Below are 18,153 nucleotides of genomic sequence, written 5' to 3'. Positions count from 1 at the left end.
TATGATGGAGGATATGATGTGTTTTCTCCCTACAGGAAGTGGCTCTGGCCTCAGGCCTGCTGGACAAGCTGGGACAACCCGGCCAGTACACCCTGTTCGCCCCCACCAACGATGCCTTCGCCAAGCTGGACTCAGACGTGCTTCAACGACTGATGGGTGACAAGGGTGTCCTCCAAGGTAAACCAAACCGCTGGGCCAGGCTTCAGAGCTCCATCACTTCTATGGAATGCCTTCTAGAAATACAGAGAGCAGCTCACAGGAGAGTACTTTAAAGCAGAGGAGAGACATAGAGACTTTATATAGATCTCCAACCTCAGGCCATATCCGTGTGTAATGAGATGAAGGTGCAGGAAAAGTAACTCAATGGTTCCCGCTCGCCATGTTTGCAGGGCTGAGTAACCGCAGAGTTTTTACATGTAAGCGCTTTTTCCTACTAAAAACAAATGGAGCCAACTAGTTACAGTCTGTGCTGTGGATATGTAATCCTCAGGCAGTTGGCAAACTGAGCGTTCACCACAGTTGTGGGAGTGAGTAATAAAAAAGAAAAGAGCTCTTGTTTCAGATGTTGGATCACATATGGCCTACGAAATAATGGCTATTCAGACATACACTTTCATATGGTGAAGCTTTTTGATAATTTGACAAGTTTACAATCTAAACATTTACCGTCACACTATAATTTATGTCTGGGTGGCACTCCCATAATAAAATATTCTAACTTGTTCAAAAAATATTTCCAAAGAGGTGTCGTTCATATGGTGCTAAACACCACAGGGCAGGAAGCAGAAAGCAGCTGGCTCTGCCTGTGTCCGAAATAGCAACCCATTCCCTACATTCCCTACCTCATACGGCTCTGGTCAAAAGTAGTGCACTGTATAGAGAATAGGGTGTCATTTTGGGACACATCCCAGTCAGAGGGTTGGGACTGGAAAGGTTCAGAAGGTTGAGAGCATTAGGAGGGTTGGCAGTGGAAAGGTTCAGAAGGTTCAGAGCATTAGAAGGGTTGGCAGTGGAAAGGTTCAGAAGGTTCAGAGCATTAGGAGGGTTGGCAGTGGAAAGGTTCAGAAGGTTCAGAGCATTAGGAGGGTTGGCAGTGGAAAGGTTCAGAAGGTTGAGAGCATTAGGAGGGTTGGCAGTGGAAAGGTTCAGAAGGTTCAGAGCATTAGGAGGGTTGGCAGTGGAAAGGTTCAGAAGGTTGAGAGCATTAGGAGGGTTGGCAGTGGAAAGGTTCAGAAGGTTCAGAGCATTAGGAGGGTTGGCAGTGGGAAGGTTCAGAGCATTAGAAGGGTTGGCAGTGGAAAGGTTCAGAAGGTTGAGAGCATTAGGAGGGTTGGCAGTGGAAAGGTTCAGAAGGTTCAGAGCATTAGGAGGGTTGACAGTGGAAAGGTTCAGAAGGTTCAGAGCATTAGGAGGGTTGGCAGTGGAAAGGTTCAGAAGGTTCAGAGCATTAGAAGGGTTGGCAGTGGAAAGGTTCAGAAGGTTCAGAGCATTAGGAGGGTTGGCAGTGGAAAGGTTCAGAAGGTTCAGAGCATTAGGAGGGTTGGCAGTGGAAAGGTTCAGAAGGTTCAGAGCATTAGGAGGGTTGGCAGTGGAAAGGTTCAGAAGGTTCAGAGCATTAGGAGGGTTGGCAGTGGAAAGGTTCAGAAGGTTCAGAGCATTAGGAGGGTTGGCAGTGGAAAGGTTCAGAAGGTTGAGAGCATTAGGAGGGTTGGCAGTGGAAAGGTTCAGAAGGTTCAGAGCATTAGGAGGGTTGGCAGTGGAAAGGTTCAGAAGGTTCAGAGCATTAGAAGGGTTGGCAGTGGAAAGGTTCAGAAGGTTCAGAGCATTAGGAGGGTTGGCAGTGGAAAGGTTCAGAAGGTTCAGAGCATTAGGAGGGTTGGCAGTGGGGTGATGATCCCTAACGTCCCTGAGCTGTGAGATCCCACCACTTCACACACAGTCAAACAGAGTGAAACACAGCAGTAAAACAGTCTCCCTGCACTCACTAGTCTCCCAACACCAGGACCCAAGGGATGTAAGGGATCTCCAGGTCTCCCGAGTTTCATAGTCTGCGTCCCATATGGCACTTGATTCCCTATTTAGTGCACTACTTTTGACCAGGGCCCATAAGGATCTGGTCAAAAGTTGAGCACCTAAAGGCCCAGTGCAGTCCAAAAAAATAGTTCCTGTGTTTTATATACACTCAGTGGCCAGTTTATTACCTACACCCATCTAGTACTGGGTCTAAAAAGTTGTTCAATTCGTATCAAGGGACATAACATGTGCCAGGAAAACATTCCCCACACCATTACACTACCGCCACCAGCCTGTATCATTGACATCAGGCAGGATGGGGTCATGGACTCATGCTGCTTATGCCAAATCCTGACTTTGCCATCAGCATGAGGCAACATGAACCGGGATTCGCCGGACCAGGCAATGCTTTTCCACTCCTCAATTATCCAGTGTTGATGATCGCATGCCCACTGGAGCCACTTCTTCTTGTTTAAGCTGATAGAAGTGGAACCCGGTCTGCAATAGCCCATCGGTGACAAGGACCGTCGAGTTGTGCGTTCCGAGATACCGTTCTGCACATCACTGTTGTACTGCGCCATTATTTGCGTGTTTGTTTGTCGCACCATTCTCTCCAATCCCTAGACCGTTTCTGAGATACTGGAACCGGCGCACCTGGCACCGACAATCATACCACGCTCCAAGTCGCTTAGGTCACTTGTTTTTCCCATTCTAATGTCCATGTGAACAGTAACTAGATGCCTTCATATAGCAAGCCACGGCCATAGGAACAAGCTATTTCCGTGAATGGGGTGGTGCACCTAATAAACTGTCCACTGACTGTATACTTCCATATACAGTATTTTGGAAAATGTGAAAATTATGATAATGCTCTTTTAATCTTTACATCTTTTACCTTTGTTAGGTTCAGTTTGATAATGTGCACCTGCTCATTAGTTAGCTAGCTTAGTAGCTTTAGCTTGTTAACTGAGCCAGGCAGTCACACACACTTCATATGAAACAAATGGGATGGTAAGTGCAGCACAATGCACACAACGCTAAATGCTTTACCAAACTAGCTATCTAGTGTTAAAGTTGCGTCAATTCGTTTCTGGTATCAGAACAAAATAGTCAGCACATAGTAACTTCTGATTTATTTGTACTTTAATTAATGCAAACACGTGTATGGTAAATATGTCGTTCGTATACGGTCTCTCTGTGACACCTCGCAGGGCAGACAGAGAAGAGAGCGACACATCCTATTGTTCTCTCTTATATACTGTGATAGTTCCCGCTCAATGCTGGCCTGTCAGAGGGAGGAGGAGCGTGGTTTAAACTTGCTCCTCCTATCGTCGGCGTGCAGGCTGGTCCCAGCCTCGTGACGCACTTCCTGTCGCCGGGTGTAGTTCTTCTTGTCTTCAGCAGTTGATTTACTCGTAGTTTATATACTTAATATTGTAGCATAGCTTCCCCGGTATATTATATAAGTTATGCAAACAAATAGCCAGTTCAACCCTAACACTAGCAAGATGATGAAGAAATCATTTTAATTCACTCTCCATTTTCCCATAGTTCCAGTGCCAGTTCGCTTGTTAGCTAACGTTAGCTAAACGGTTAGCATCTCCATTTAGCACAACATACAGTAGCTACTCCACCGAATCTAGACAGCTAACAGGCAGCTGCTTCATTCAAAAATGAATCCATTGTGGTTTACTTACAATGTTGCTATCTACACTAGTCATTTAGTTGTGGCCATCTGGTTAGTATCAACAAGGGCTTACTACAAATTCTAGCTAGCAACAACATTAGCGCGGTTCTTACTGTTGGCTATATTGTAAAAATTTATGAAAACAAGTTTAGGGTTAGGCATAAGGTTAGCAGTGTGGTTAAGGTTAGGGTTAGGTTTAAAATCACATTTTACGAAGAGAAATTGTAGAAATAGGTGGGGTTTATGACTTTGTGGCTGTGGTAACTAATGATGACCCATTAGCACAGCTTGCTAGTTGTCTTACATTATTTACAGCAGGTACAAGCCAAAAAAGCTTCTACCACCTTATGGCCTGGAGTATTTAAACGAAGCAAATCAGAGGTAAACTCAATCAATCAATCAATCAATCAAATGTATTCATATAGCCCTTCTTACATCACCTGATGTCACAAAGTGCTGTACAGAAACCCAGCCTAAAACCCCAAACAGCAAGCAATGCAGGTGTAGAAGCACGGTGTCTAGGAAAAACTCCCTAGAAAGGCCAGAACCTAGGAAGAAACCTAGAGAGGAACCAGGCTATGAGGGATGGCCAGTCCACTTCTGGCTGTGCCGGGTGGAGATTATAACAGAACATGGCCAAGATGTTCAAACTGTTCTTTGTGAACAACAAAAAGTTAACTGCCGACACTGGGCAGAGGTGCAAAGTATCTATCGGCAGTCAGATTTCTCGATGTATCTGACTATTTAGAGCTGTTTGAAACGACCGCCTGAAATTTCTGCAAGTTTTGGTGAGAGGGAGTTTTGGCCTTCCATGGTGACATCACCATGAGCTAAATTAGCTAATAGACCAACAAGAAAGAGAGTTCCAAACCTCTCTGCCGATAACAGCTCATTTTAAGTTTTCCCTCCCCACTCAAACCACTCACAGACAGTCCTAGCAAAGTTCTTGCTTGAAAACAATCACACTAAGTTACTTAATTGTTATGCAGAAATTATTCGATTTTGAGATAAAAATGGCTGCATTGGACCTTTAATGGAGAATAAGTTGCCATTTGGGACGTAACCTGTGATTCATTTGCTATTCTGAAGCCATGCTAAAAATGACATAATCCCATGCATAGGCACCTCTACTACCATTAATTTGTATCGGTTACCTTCAGAAGAACCCTGTGACACTTGTGGAGGATGTAGAGCAAAATGAGTGTCTCCACTTTCCACAGTGAGGTCAAACTAGTTTGAAGCCCAAACGGTTCGGACGCTACAGACAGAAGTTGGCAGATCAGCGTTACCGACTTCAGACGTGTCCGGCGGGACGTATTCATGAGAAGACCGATTTTCGGGATGTCTCACGAGTAGCTCTGACAAACACCGCTGTAGCTTGGACACCTTCCATCTCAGATGTGGATGGCCGACATATGCAATGCAGTAGATTGAGCCCATGCAAAATATCTCTAGCTTAAACTGACAGGTTTTGATGGGGATTTTTATGTTATTTAGGATTAAAATGACGCCTGGCTAGTACAGTGTATGAAGTCAAACACATATCACTTTTCCCGGGATGCTGGTCCAGTCATGTCCATAGTGTAGTAACCCAACCAAACGAAAATGCTGCTAATCAATAAGGATATACTGTATGTAGGAGTATCTGAGTGTGTGGGCCCGATTGACACTTTTCTCCTCTCCTCTCCTCTCCTCTCCTCTCCTCTCCTCTCCTCTCCTCTCCTCTCCTCTCCTCTCCTCTCCTCTCCTCTCCTCTCCTCTCCTCTCCTCTCCTCTCCTCTCCTCTCCTCTCCTCTCCTCTCCTCTCCTCTCCTCTCCTCTCTCCTCTCCTCTCCCTCCAGCTCTGCTGAACTTCCACATGCTGAACTCTGTCCAGTGTTCAGAGGGCATCATGTCCGGCCAGACCTTTGAGACCCTGGAAGGCCACAACATCGAGATTGGCTGTGACGGGGACAGCCTGACGGTCAACGGCATCAAAATGGTGTTGAAGAAAGACATTGTCACCGCCAACGGAGTCATCCACCTCATCGACGAGGTCCTCATGCCTGACTCAGGTTAGCTCCCCCATCTCGACCCACCTAATAATTATACATGTCATTTGTATAGTGCTTTCATTACAGAGCTGTGCTCCTAACACACAGTTTGTGTTTCTGCATTTGCATTTGTTTGTTGGAATGTAAATGGCATGAACTGTTTCACAAAATACACAACACCTTTATTTAAATCTCCCTTTGCTGTTACACTGTTATACAAGTCAACCATACACATAGGCAAATAGATGAAAACAATGACGGCAAGACTAAGATAAAATCTGAAAAGTCTGAATAAGTGTAGAAGTGTTGATCTTTCAGTGGTAGAGAAGCTTTTAATGGTGTTGTCTGTGTCCTCTAAGCTAAGCAGGTGATGGAGCTGCTCATCCCTTCCCAGTCCACCTTCAGTGACATGGTGTCAGAACTAGGTCTGTCTGCAGCCATGGCAGCTGAGGCAGAATACACACTACTGGCCCCGCTCAATTCTGTCTTCACTGGTGAGTACACATCATGGCCCCGCTCAATTCTGTCTGTAACACATCCCTCGTTCCCCTTAAATACTCTTGAACGTCCTGAACTATTTCCTTTCTTGGTCCTTAACTCTCTCTCTGTCTCTCCCTTTTCCTCTCTCTATCTCTCTGTTCCCCTCTTCCTCTCTCTAGCTCCTCTCTCTGTCCCCCTCCTCCTCTCTCTAGCTCCTCTTTCTGTCCCCCTCTTCCTCTCTCTAGCTCCTCTCTCTGTCTACCTCTTCTTCTCTCTAGCTCTTCTCTCTGTCCCCCTCTTCCTCTCTCTAGCTCCTCTCTCTGTCCCCCTCTTCCTTTCTCTAGCTCCTCTCTCTGTCCCCCTCTTCCTTTCTCTAGCTCCTCTCTCTGTCCCCCTCTTCCTCTCTCTAGCTCCTCTCTTTGTCCCCCTCTTCTTCTCTCTAGCTCCTCTTCAGTCCCCCTCTTCTTCTTTATAGCTCCTCTGTCACCACTTTATCACTCCTCTCCTTCTTTCTCTTTCTCACAGGTGGGTAATGCACACTGAGTTCCAAACTGTGACATTAGTCTTGCTGTCATGCGGACTCACTAGTGAGCAATATACTATACATACTGTATACTGGTGTAACGGGTGTCGTACAGATTAGACCAAGGCGCAGCGGGTTGAGTGCTCATTTTAAACTTTTATTGAACACTTAACAACAAAAAGAAGAAAACGAACGAACGCACAGTATTGCAGGCTAAACACAGCTATGCAAAAACAACTTCCCACAAAAGACAGGTGAAAAAAGGGCTACCTAAGTATGACTCCCAATCAGCAACAACGATGTTCAGCTGTTCCTGATTGAGAGCCATACCAGGCCAACAAAGAAATACACAACATAGAAAAACCATAGAAATACAAAACATAGAACAATACCCCAAAACCCCGATAACACAAAACAAACACACCCCTGCCACGCCCTGACCAAACTACAATAACAAATAACCCCTTATACTGGTCAGGACGTGACAACTGGTCTCCTGAGGGAAGAGTGCTGGAATGATTAATAGCTGGAGCTTTATGCCGTGCAAACCCAAAGAATACATAATTACCACTGCGCACACACATACACACATACACAGCATAGGAACATTCTAGACCTCACAAGGCGTGGGGAGAGATATCTCCTACCTGAATCCAACATTTGTAACGCATGTGTGATAAACTGAACCGAAGTATATTAATCAGTAGTATGATACACTAGCCTGCTGCATGCTGCAGGAAAGGAAAGAGTCCCAGGCTGGAATAGTTGAGTTACGGCTTATAAATTCCTCCACTAAATTGTTCTCTAATTTAGACTCTACATGATTTGTCCATTGTCGACGTACGGTACAGAACAGAACAGAACAGCTCTGTATCTCAGACAGCTCAGCACTTGTTAAAACGTCCTCATTTATTAGAGCCATAGTTTCCTCTCTGGAGGAGGTAGCTCTTCTCCCGACGGGATATCAGTATATTAGGTACGGGTAATGCAGACTGGAACAGTCACTGTCTGTGTCCCAAATGGCACCCTATTCCCTATATACAGTAGTGCACTACCTTTGACCAGAGCCCTATGGGAATAAGGGAATAAGGTGCAATTCGTGACACAGATACTGGTACAATCTGTCTGTAGGGAAACTACAGAACCCGGGAGATTTCCTGGAAAATAAGGTTGACGTTTTACAATGACTGACTAGACCACCAGACTGCATCATTAACCTATATTATGACTCATAATGACGATAATAATCACAATTGAACTTTTTTATCGTCTTCGTCCTAGGGAAACCTTTGATCTACATTTTTTGCGGAATTTGGGCTAGCTCCTAGAAAAGTTATTGTTTACAAACAGATTTATTGTAATCTTTTGATCTGTACACGTCTGAGTTTTGCTCAATACCGCAAGATCCCCTGCATTTGGCTGTAGTTTATTGTGTCTTTTTGTTTATCTAAGTATTAACCATATACTGTACTGTATATATATTCCATGTATATCACCCTTCCAGACGAGGTGTCTACACATCTGGGTTTTCTTCAATAGAGAAGATTACCATGTATATATTTATCATGTATACCATCCACCCAGTGGAGGTGAAGGTCCTAGAAAAAACGTGTATCTCCATTTTTGCAGAATTGGGGCTAGTTTCTACAAACGTATTGTTTACAAACAGATTTAATGTCATCTTTTGATCTCTTACAATGTATCTATATGAAATATCTCATCCTCCAGATGAGGTGATGGCCATTGACCAGAGCTTTCTGAAGGTGATTCTGGAGAACCACATCTTGAAGGAGAAGATCACTCTGGGACAGCTGTACAACGGACAGCGCCTGGAGACTATCGCCGGGAAGTTCCTCAGAGTCTTCATCTACCGCACAGTGAGTCTCTGTGTGTGTGTGTTTGAGTGTGTGTGTGTGCGTGTATGCGTGTGCATACAGTATGTGTGTGTTTGTGAGAGAGAGAGAGTTTGTGTGAGTATACAAATGTGTGTGTGTGTGTGTGTGTGTGTGTGGGTGCGTGTGTGCGTGCATGTGTGCGTGCGTGCAAGTCCATCTCTTGTCTCTGAACAGCTGGTCAAACACAATGGCTGTCTGCCATACAACACATATTCTTTTCACTTGGCTATCATCTACTGGACTGACTAAGAGTCTGTTAATTCAGTAGCTAGTAGACTATTCATTTCCATGTCTTATAAAGGGCGACTTCAGCAGATGTTCCAACTCAAATTTCAGTTTTAAAGATGCTCAAAACAGAAGTTAGCTGGCTGGAGAACCAATTAGCCTAGCTAGCTAACTATCTGGCTAGCTAACTAGTTAGGTGCTTATGCTAGCATACCAAAATGCCCACATAGGTCATAATTTTGCTAAAATTAGGATATTAGGACTAGAGTTACATTATTAGGATAAAAAAGTTTTCACTTAAGTGGTTCTTTAACCTGTATACCCTGTGTCCTGTGTCCTGTCTGTCTGTAGGCGGTGTGCATAGAGAACTCCTGCCTGGTGCGCGGCAGCAAGGAGGGCAGTAACGGAGCCCTCCACCTGATGAGGACTCTGATGAAGCCAGCTGAGGCCACCATGTTCCAGATCCTCACTGACAACGGAGGATTCAAGTAAGCTGCTTGTGGACATATAGACTGTGTGCGCTTTAGCCTGGTCCCAGATCTGTATGTGCTTCAGCCAATGAAATAGTCAGATAAGTTAGCTCAAGCTCATACAGAGCTGAGATCAGACTAGTGGAAGGATCAAGGGGCAGATGAAGATTGTTCCGATTTTGTGGCCAACTCATGAATATACTGTATATTAAACAGTGTTGGATTTGGAGTACAATCCTGTCTCACCCCTACTCCTGCTTGAGAAAGGATGTTATTTAGCCAACCCAATAGCCAGAGAGTCAGAGAGCTCACTAATCAGTTCAATCAAATGTATACAGACCTGGGAGCAGGCTGGGAAATGTACTAAGAGTTTATACAGACCAGTGGGCCAACTTCTTTCCAAATCATGTACACCTCTTGCAAGTGATCTTTTTATCTAAATAATACCAAGGATCTCATCACTGAAGAGGATCCTTTTCTATAGCTCAATCGGTTCGTACGGGCGGTCACATGTGTTGGCAAGGTAGAGAACCCTGGTTAAAGCCCAGTCAGAGACAAGTTCAGGAAGGAGTTCTATATGCTAACCTATCACACTGGCACCAGTTATATCTACCCTCAGTGGTTGTCATGAGAGCCAGGTAACTGTTTCCTTCATCATGTTTTGGTTGTAGGATCTTCCTGTCACTGATGGAGATGGCTGGTCTGACTGACCTGCTCAAACAGGAAGGAGAATACACTCTGTTCGCTCCCAGTGATGAGGCCTTCGCTGGTGTCAGCGACAGTGACATGGCTCTGCTCAGAGGTTGGTTCATCTCTCAGACTCTCCCTCTCTCTCCGTCCCTGTTAGTCAGTCTCAGTCTCTCAAACAAATACCATAGCCAGAGGTTTTCTTGTCAGGCCACATCGTGGTGGTCAGGAAAAACTGCAGACCTTAACCATAGCTACCATAGCTACAAGCTATCTCCTAAAGGTTGTAATGTCAAAGGAACATCCATAAGACTTAGAGTAGGTAGATGTATGTACGATATGTACTATGGATCCGTAGTCTTCCATCTAAAGCCCTGTCTGTTCTGGCCAGGTAATATGAACGCCCTGCGTACCATCTTGCTCTACCACTTCAGCAACGGAGTGTTCATCGGCGGAGGTTTGGAGACTGGGGTGACCAACCTCCTCAAGTCTCTGCAGGGAAACAACCTCCGAGTGCTGCATGTGAGTCCAAACCTCTCAACACTCAACAGGGCTGTAAATATAAGAAATCATGGCATCATGGCTGCAACAAAACCAAGCAAGTATCACAAAGATCCTGAAGAGATTATACAATGTTTTTACAGTGAATCAAGAGACTCTCATCCTGATCCACTCAGTATTACTAACTACCGCAATCCTTTGTCATCGACAATGTGAACAAACGTTTAAACTAGGAATTATGGCTAACTTTTACTTCTTGGAACACATATATAACACTTAAACGTGTTTGGGAAAAGAGGATGTCTAAAATAACATTAATCTGATGAGTAAGAAACAGGAACCATATTTGTTGGATGAACTTCCCCAGAGACAACTTCCCCAACATAATTCAGCATTCTGACAAGACTTAGAATTTTGCAAAGGTATTTACTATTTTAATTTTGGGTTAATTTTATTCTTAGCTTTTAAGTTGTATTACAGCAGTGTCCTTAGGGTCATATTTTAAGATCATAAAAACATTTCCTTTCTTAAAATAAAGCAGAAAGCCATGTGAGGTCCCTGGATGTTTGTAGTGCAGAATATTCATGATTTAGTTTAGATGACATTTTACCCAACAACAGACAGTTGCATTCCACTGCTACCAATTACTTTACAGAAGTTAAGCTACACTAAAGCTACCCTTAAGAAATATAGTTTACTGAACTAAAGCTACCTTGTAAAAGTAGTTCACTATATCCAAACTTCTCTGTGATAAATTATCATATGTAAATCTGAAATGTCATAGACTACAAATTGCACATTACTTTGACCTTATGTTAACAGCATGCTTAATTTAGGCATGTCTAATGCCAAAAACGTAAGTAAATTCTTGCCTACTTCATCCATATTTTATTTTTGCCAAAAAAGTAGTGTGTTAGTAGTTCCAGTAGTTAGCTACATGGTGAAAAAGTAATTAACTACTGAAAACACTACCTAGATTTGAATTTAGTTCAACTACCACCAGGTTACTGCAAAGTGTTGCAAATGTTCTGTAGCTTAACTACATTTAGAAAGTATTCAGAACCCTTCACTTTTTCAACATTTTGTTAGGTCAAAGCCTTATTCTAAAATTGATTAAATTGTTTTATTTCCACACCAGTCCACAAACAATACCTCAAATTGATATTAAAAAATGGAAATATCACATTTATGTAAGTATTCAGACCCTTTACTCAGTACTTTGTTGAAGCACCTTTGGCGCCGATTACAGCCTCGATCTTCTCAAGCTCTGTCAGGTTGGATGGGGAGCGTCACTGCACAGCTATTTTGAGGTCTCTCCAGAGATGTTCGATCGGGTTCAAGTCCGGTCTCTGGCTGGGCCACTCAAGGACATTCAGAGACTTGTCCCAAAGCCACTCCTGCATTGCCTTGGCTGTGTGCTTAGGGTTGTTGTCCTGTTGAAAGGTGAACCTTCGCCCCAGTCTGATTTCCTGAGTGCTCTGGAGCAGGTTTTCATCAAGGATCTCTCTGTACTTTGCTCCGTTCGTCTTTCCCTCGATCCTGACTAGTCTCCCAATCCCTGCCGCTGAAACACATCCCCACAGCATGATGCTGCCACCACCATGCTTCACCGTAGGGGTGGTATTGGCCAGGTGTTGAGCAGTATCTGGTTTCCTCCAGACGTGACACTTGGCATTCAGGCCAAAGAGTTCAATCTTGTTTTCATCAGACCAGAGAATCTTCTTTCTCATCGTCTAAGAGTCCTTTAGGTGCTTTTTGGCAAACTCCAAGCAGGCTGTCATGTGCCTTTTACTGATGAGTGGCTTCCGTCTGGCCACTCTACCATAAAGGCCTGATTGGTGGAGTGCTGCAGTGATGGTTGTCCTTCTGGAAGGTCCACAGAGAAACTCTGGAGCTCTGTCAGAGTGACCATCAGGTTCTTGGTCACCTTCCTGACCAAGGCCCTTCTCCCCCAAATGCTCAGTTTGGCCGAGTGGCCAGCTCTAGGTAGAGTCTTGGTGGTTCCAAACTTAATGATGGAGGCCACTGTGTTCTTGGGGACCTTCAATGCTGCCGTTTTTGCTACCCTTCCCTAGATCTGTGCCTCGACACCATCCTGTCTCGAAGCTCTACGGACAATTTCTTCAACTTCATGGCTTGGTTTTTGCTCTGACATGTGTTGTCAACTGTGGGACCTGAAATACTGAAGACAGGTGATTGCCTTTCCAAATCATGTCCAATCAATTGAATGTACCACAGGTGGGCTCCAATCAAGTTATAGAAACATCTCAAGGATGGACAATGGAAACAGGATAAACCTGAGCTCAATTTAGAGTGTCATAGCGAAGGGTCTGAATACTTATGTAAATAAGGTATTTCTGTTTTCATTTTTAATACATTTGCAAAAACTTCTAAAAACCTGTTTTCGCACTGTCATTATGGGGTATTTTGTGTAGATTGATGAGGGAAAAAATGCCTTTAATCCGTTTTAGAAAAAGGCTGTAACGTAACAAAATGTGGAAAAAGTAAATGCCAACCTAATTGAGAAACATATGGCGCATTACCAGCTTGTACTCATAACTCATCTCATTGTGGTTGTCTTATGTGTAATCATCCCATCAGTGTTTGGATCTTAATCCTCTCTACTCCTCTCCTCCAGGCTAACAACACAATCAGAGTGAACACTATTGAGGTCCCTGAAAATGATATCATGGCCACTAACGGAGTCATTCACTTTGTCAAAACCCTCCTCTACCCCGGAGGTAAGACTCAAACCTCTCTGACTGCCAGCTACTCTGTTGGAGAAACAAAATATACCCTGATTATATTGTCATGTGTTGAGAGACACACTGTGCAGGGAATCATTTCTTGATATATTATATATATTTAGCAGTGCTAAATGGTTCAGTACGTCTAACACCCTGTGCTGTGCTGTATGTACGCTAATGTAAAGTGTTACCTGTACGTCTAACACCCTGTGCTGTGCTATATATACGCTAACATAAAGTGTTACCAGTATTAAGAGGTAACAGCCAAAATAAAGGAAACACCAACATAAAGTGTAGGGTGCTAGGCCACCACGAGCCCAAACATGGTTTTATGCCATGTAAACATACCATATGGTTTACATTGTTTTCATGCTCATCAAATAATTCAGTGATCACTTGTGCCCTGTGGATGGGGGCATTGTCATCCTATTGGGGCAAAGCCATGGTAGCCAAAATATTGGCCAAAATAATGGCCTGCCCAGCATTTTTATACATGACCCTACATACATGATGGTATGTTAATTTCTTAATTAACTCAGGAACCACACCTGCGTGTAAGCACCTGCTTTCAATATATGTTGTATCCCTCATTTCCTCAAAGTTTTTCCATTATTTTGGCAGTAAACTTTATGTACCCTAAAATAAAGTTTTACCAGAATGTCTAACACCCTGTACTGTGCCGGACTGTACAGTATATACCCTAGTATAAAGTGTTACCAGTATGTCTAACACCCTGTACTGTATTGTCCTGTAGAGCTGCCTGCTGGAAACTCTGACCTTCTGGGGCTGCTGAGAAGACTCATCAAGTACATGGAGATCAAGGTAATGTACCAGAACCCTGAGATAGCAAGATGAGATTAACGTCTAAGTGTTTGTTACAAAATGACCTTAAGATGACAAGACACTATGTAAAGCCTTGAACAAATACAGTACCTACCACATAATAGAGGCAGATATGTCTCCTTCCTTCACGAGCCCCAGGCAGTGCATCTGAAGATTCAAAGTTGCCCTCTGCATTGGACTTGAGCAGAACGATGTGTACACAGACCTACAATAATATGGTTTACAGCCTCTAATCCTTCTTTCTATTCATTCACAGTTCGTGTCAGGATACAGCTATAAGGAAATCCCCCTCACATTCATGAGTGAGTACAACTGTATCAGTCGAAGTCTAGATGTCTGCTGTACCTTTTTGCGTTGCAACTATTTGTAACTTTTTTTAACTGCTGTGTGTTTTCTGTTTCCTTCAGAGAGGACGATCATCACACGCGTCATTGAGTCAGGTAAGTTACAGTTAAAGGATCGAAACAACATCCTTCATGCATAAATCTTAGCATTGCGTAGTACACTGAGTGTACAAAACATCCTAATATTGAGTTGCACCCCTTTTTCCCTCAGAACAGCCTCAATTCATCAGTGCATGAACTCTAAAAGATGTCGAAAGCATTCAACAGGGACGCTGGCCCATGGTGACTCCCACAGTTATATCAATTTGGCTGAATGTCTTTTGGGTGGTGGACCATTTTTGATACACATGGGAAACTGTTGAGCGTGAAAAACCCAGTAGCGTTGCAGTTCTTGACACACTCAAATTGGTGGCTGTCTTCTCCCCTTCATCTACACTGATTGAAGTGGATTTAACACGTGACATCAATAAGGGATCATAGGTTTCACCTGGATTCACCTGGTTCGTCTATGTCATGGAAAGAGCAGGTGTTCCTATTGTTTTGTACACTCAGTGTATATTCATTTTACATGATATATGATGGGTAGTCTTGGAAAGACTTGAAGACATTGTGCTACAAGAGTTGATAGAATAGTTGGCACAGTTCAGATAAGGAGGATCTCTATCTTCAATGAGATTCATGACCCATGTCCAAGAGGAAAAACCATTGTGGTTGTTCAGATAATTACAGTACAGACAGCAACAAGAGAAGACTTGCCATAGCAGCAGACACCTGGCAAGGTTTTATCTGTTCTGGTTAAAATAACCGTTCTTTATTGGGATTTGACTTGTAAGGTTAATTCTTGATGTGAAAGAGAAATATCCACAGAAGTTCAAGGTACAGTTTATGCAATTATCTCCAGTCAAGATTCTGAAAGAGGAATTTGCTACTCTAAGGGGAAAACTGATGTCTTGGAGAAAGCCTTTACTCGGAACGTATCTGCAAAGCACATATCCACGTGTCCTTTGATTATGCAATATATTCCTGTCATATGAATTCTTTTAAAGCCAGTGAAAGGTTGGGCTTCAGTCTAATTTGATAAAAAGTATAAACTACAATATTTGAATCAAGGAGTAGAGGAACCACTGACACACTACATGTCTGTAGTTCATGGAGTCTGGAGTTTTTACGTTCATTCGGACCTTCAGATCTTACAAGTTTGCCGTTTAAACGTCATGTTCTTCAATGATGCTTTTGTTGTTATTTATTCCAGTTGTCAAACTTGTTGTCCTCTCTCTCTTTCTAAAGCGCCTGATGTGACCCATGTGACTAGGGTTATCGAAAGGGAACCTACCATCACCAAGGTGACCAGGGTGATTGAGGGACAGCCTACCATCACCAAGGTAACACCAATGTAACAAACCATGTTTCAATTGTTGTATCCACCCATGTAACCACCAAATCACGTTGAGCATCGGGAAAAGCGTTATATAAATCTAATATTCGATTATGATTATTAGGTGACTAGAGTCATTGAAGGCGAGCCAAAGTTCACCAAGGTCACTAGAGTCATCGAGGGAGAGCCCAAAGTCACCAAAGTTACCAGAGTGGTCTCAGGTATGTACCTCACAGACACACAGGTCTTTCTTGACTCCTGTCCATGAGGTCTGAAGAACTCTGGGTACATATTAACATGTAGTAAAATCAACCTGTTTTGGTCTATAGTTGCTATATGGTGTATTGATGCACTATATGAAACAAAGAAGTGAATGTTTGGGTTGCTGAGGTGTGACACAGGTCTACAGATGTTAATGTGTTGTACTGAATTCCCTTTACTCTACATCACCCCTGGATCATGACTCTTACATCTGCCACTCTGTGAAAACATTATGTTTCTATGTGAAGACTGATGTAATGTTTCAATATGTTGTCATCCACAGGTCCTCAGTACTCGGCCAGCAGCAGTGGCTCCAGCAGTGGTGTCTCCAACATTGAGCTGGATGGTCAGTAACATCACCCCTTTGGTTGTAGATAGACAACGTAATATAGAGGAAATAATGCAATGTTTAATTGAAAATCACATATATGCATGTCACTGGGTAGACATGTGACAGGTTCTGTTAGAATCTGGGTTGAGAGACTGACAAACAGGATTCAAACTAACTGTTACATTTCCACCCTGTGATATTTGGCATAGTCGGCAGAATTAGTCAATTGTCCAACATAATTGCTTGTTTCGTTAGAATACATAAAAGTCCCATCTGTGACATATACAGTAACATCCCTATCTCCGTCCTGTAGGTGCTGACTTCTCCCGTATCACCACCATCGAGGGAAACCCCTCAATGCTCGACATGGACTCTGATAAAATCACCAAGTTCATCCAAGGTAAGAGACACATCTAAACCCTACTCATCCTCACTGGGTTCTGTAAGGATCTGTAGTGATTCAGATATGGTTTCTGTTGTGACTGGAGTTTGGATTCTGTAGGGTTCTATTGTGACAGAGGTTTGGTTCTGTAGGGTTCTATAATGACTATGGTTTAGGTTCTTTAAGGTTCTGTAGTGACCAAAATTTGGGTTCTATAAGGTTCTATAATGACTGGTGTTTAAATTTGTCTTCACAGAGGGAAGCCCGAGACGAGTAACTGGCAGGAAAATTCCAGGTAATACATAATTCCTTGATAACATAACATAATGTTTGACCGTGTTGGGGGATTCAAATGATGGGTAATGTCATCCTATGAGGAGCTGTAATTGCGACCATAGAAATAGAATGACCACCTATCATTTAACATTGACTTGAACTTTATTTCTATAATTTTGAGTGTATGATGATCTTTCTGTTGTCTCTGTTCCTAGCTGGTGCCAGGAGGAGAGTCAGACCAGAGGAACAAAGAGCATAAACATGGACAGACCAGGTGACTGAAGATGCACCGGCAACCAGAGAGGAACAACAGAGATAATGTCAATGAATGGTCTCTCATAAAAGCTCTACACTCCAAATGATGCAGTGTGTAGACATACAGAACTTGAACTTAGTGAGACCAGTAAAGCCATTTGCTAAACAAAACAAAAATCATTGATGCATGTATCTAAAGATAACTAAAAGCCATCAATATATGTAAATAAGGTACGCATATTTGTGGGTTTTCGGTGTATATTAGAGATGAAAGATTAGAAGCTAGCCAGGGGTAGCAAAATTATCTTTGAAACCAATCTATTGGAAGCCTTGATCATTGGTTGAGGTGATACAACAGGATTTTAGGAAGATTTTGTAATTTACCTCTGCATGATATCGAGTTTGTGGTGCTCACATAAAAATTAAAATAATAAAAAATAAAATGTGATTGCTGTTTTCTGACTGTAACTTAATTTCTGCAAATGTTTATATTTTTCTACCAGATGTAATTTCAGCTCTGATCTGAATTTCACAGTAGTGTGTTTGCTCTCTTTTTCTGTCTGACTGTCTGTTATTCTACCTAGCTAACCATTCAGATATTGAGCATGTCTTTGCTTTTAGAAGTTTCAAATGTGCAACACTCTGACAAACTTAACTTTTCACATGTTCTCAATAGCTTTTTTTACAGCAGTTTTCAAACCTTTTTTAATAAAGTATATTCTTGGATATGAAGTGCATAATACGCCAGGATAAAGTAATCCTTCTACCCCCCCCCCCCCCAAAAAAAAAAAAGATATAGATGTACTATTGTAAAGTGGTTGTTCC

The 18,153-nt window shown here is 42.9% G+C and overlaps 1 protein-coding gene across 1 annotated transcript in view; it reads left to right on the top strand.

Annotated features, from left to right (window-relative positions):
• LOC106612876 (periostin) overlaps positions 1–17,776 on the top strand; it is a 32,401-nt gene extending 14,625 nt beyond the window's left edge. The window contains exons 7-23 of the mRNA XM_014214481.3: positions 36–177; positions 5,542–5,754; positions 6,093–6,227; positions 8,465–8,613; positions 9,208–9,344; positions 9,998–10,128; positions 10,405–10,535; positions 13,153–13,255; positions 14,016–14,083; positions 14,361–14,406; positions 14,512–14,544; positions 15,736–15,830; positions 15,948–16,044; positions 16,368–16,430; positions 16,729–16,815; positions 17,054–17,092; positions 17,289–17,776. Of these exons, the coding sequence (XP_014069956.2) occupies positions 36–177; positions 5,542–5,754; positions 6,093–6,227; positions 8,465–8,613; positions 9,208–9,344; positions 9,998–10,128; positions 10,405–10,535; positions 13,153–13,255; positions 14,016–14,083; positions 14,361–14,406; positions 14,512–14,544; positions 15,736–15,830; positions 15,948–16,044; positions 16,368–16,430; positions 16,729–16,815; positions 17,054–17,092; positions 17,289–17,332 (1,713 nt within the window). The 3' untranslated portion in view covers positions 17,333–17,776. The remainder of the gene's footprint in view (positions 1–35; positions 178–5,541; positions 5,755–6,092; positions 6,228–8,464; positions 8,614–9,207; positions 9,345–9,997; positions 10,129–10,404; positions 10,536–13,152; positions 13,256–14,015; positions 14,084–14,360; positions 14,407–14,511; positions 14,545–15,735; positions 15,831–15,947; positions 16,045–16,367; positions 16,431–16,728; positions 16,816–17,053; positions 17,093–17,288) is intronic.
• The last annotated feature ends 377 nt before the right edge of the window (positions 17,777–18,153 follow it).

This window comes from Salmo salar, chromosome 09, assembly GCF_965601325.2.
Source record: "Salmo salar chromosome 09, fSalSal1, whole genome shotgun sequence".
Classification (NCBI taxonomy): Eukaryota; Metazoa; Chordata; class Actinopteri; order Salmoniformes; family Salmonidae; genus Salmo; species Salmo salar.
Note: the sequence above shows the minus strand (reverse complement) of the source record. Positions and strands in the feature narration are given on the sequence as shown.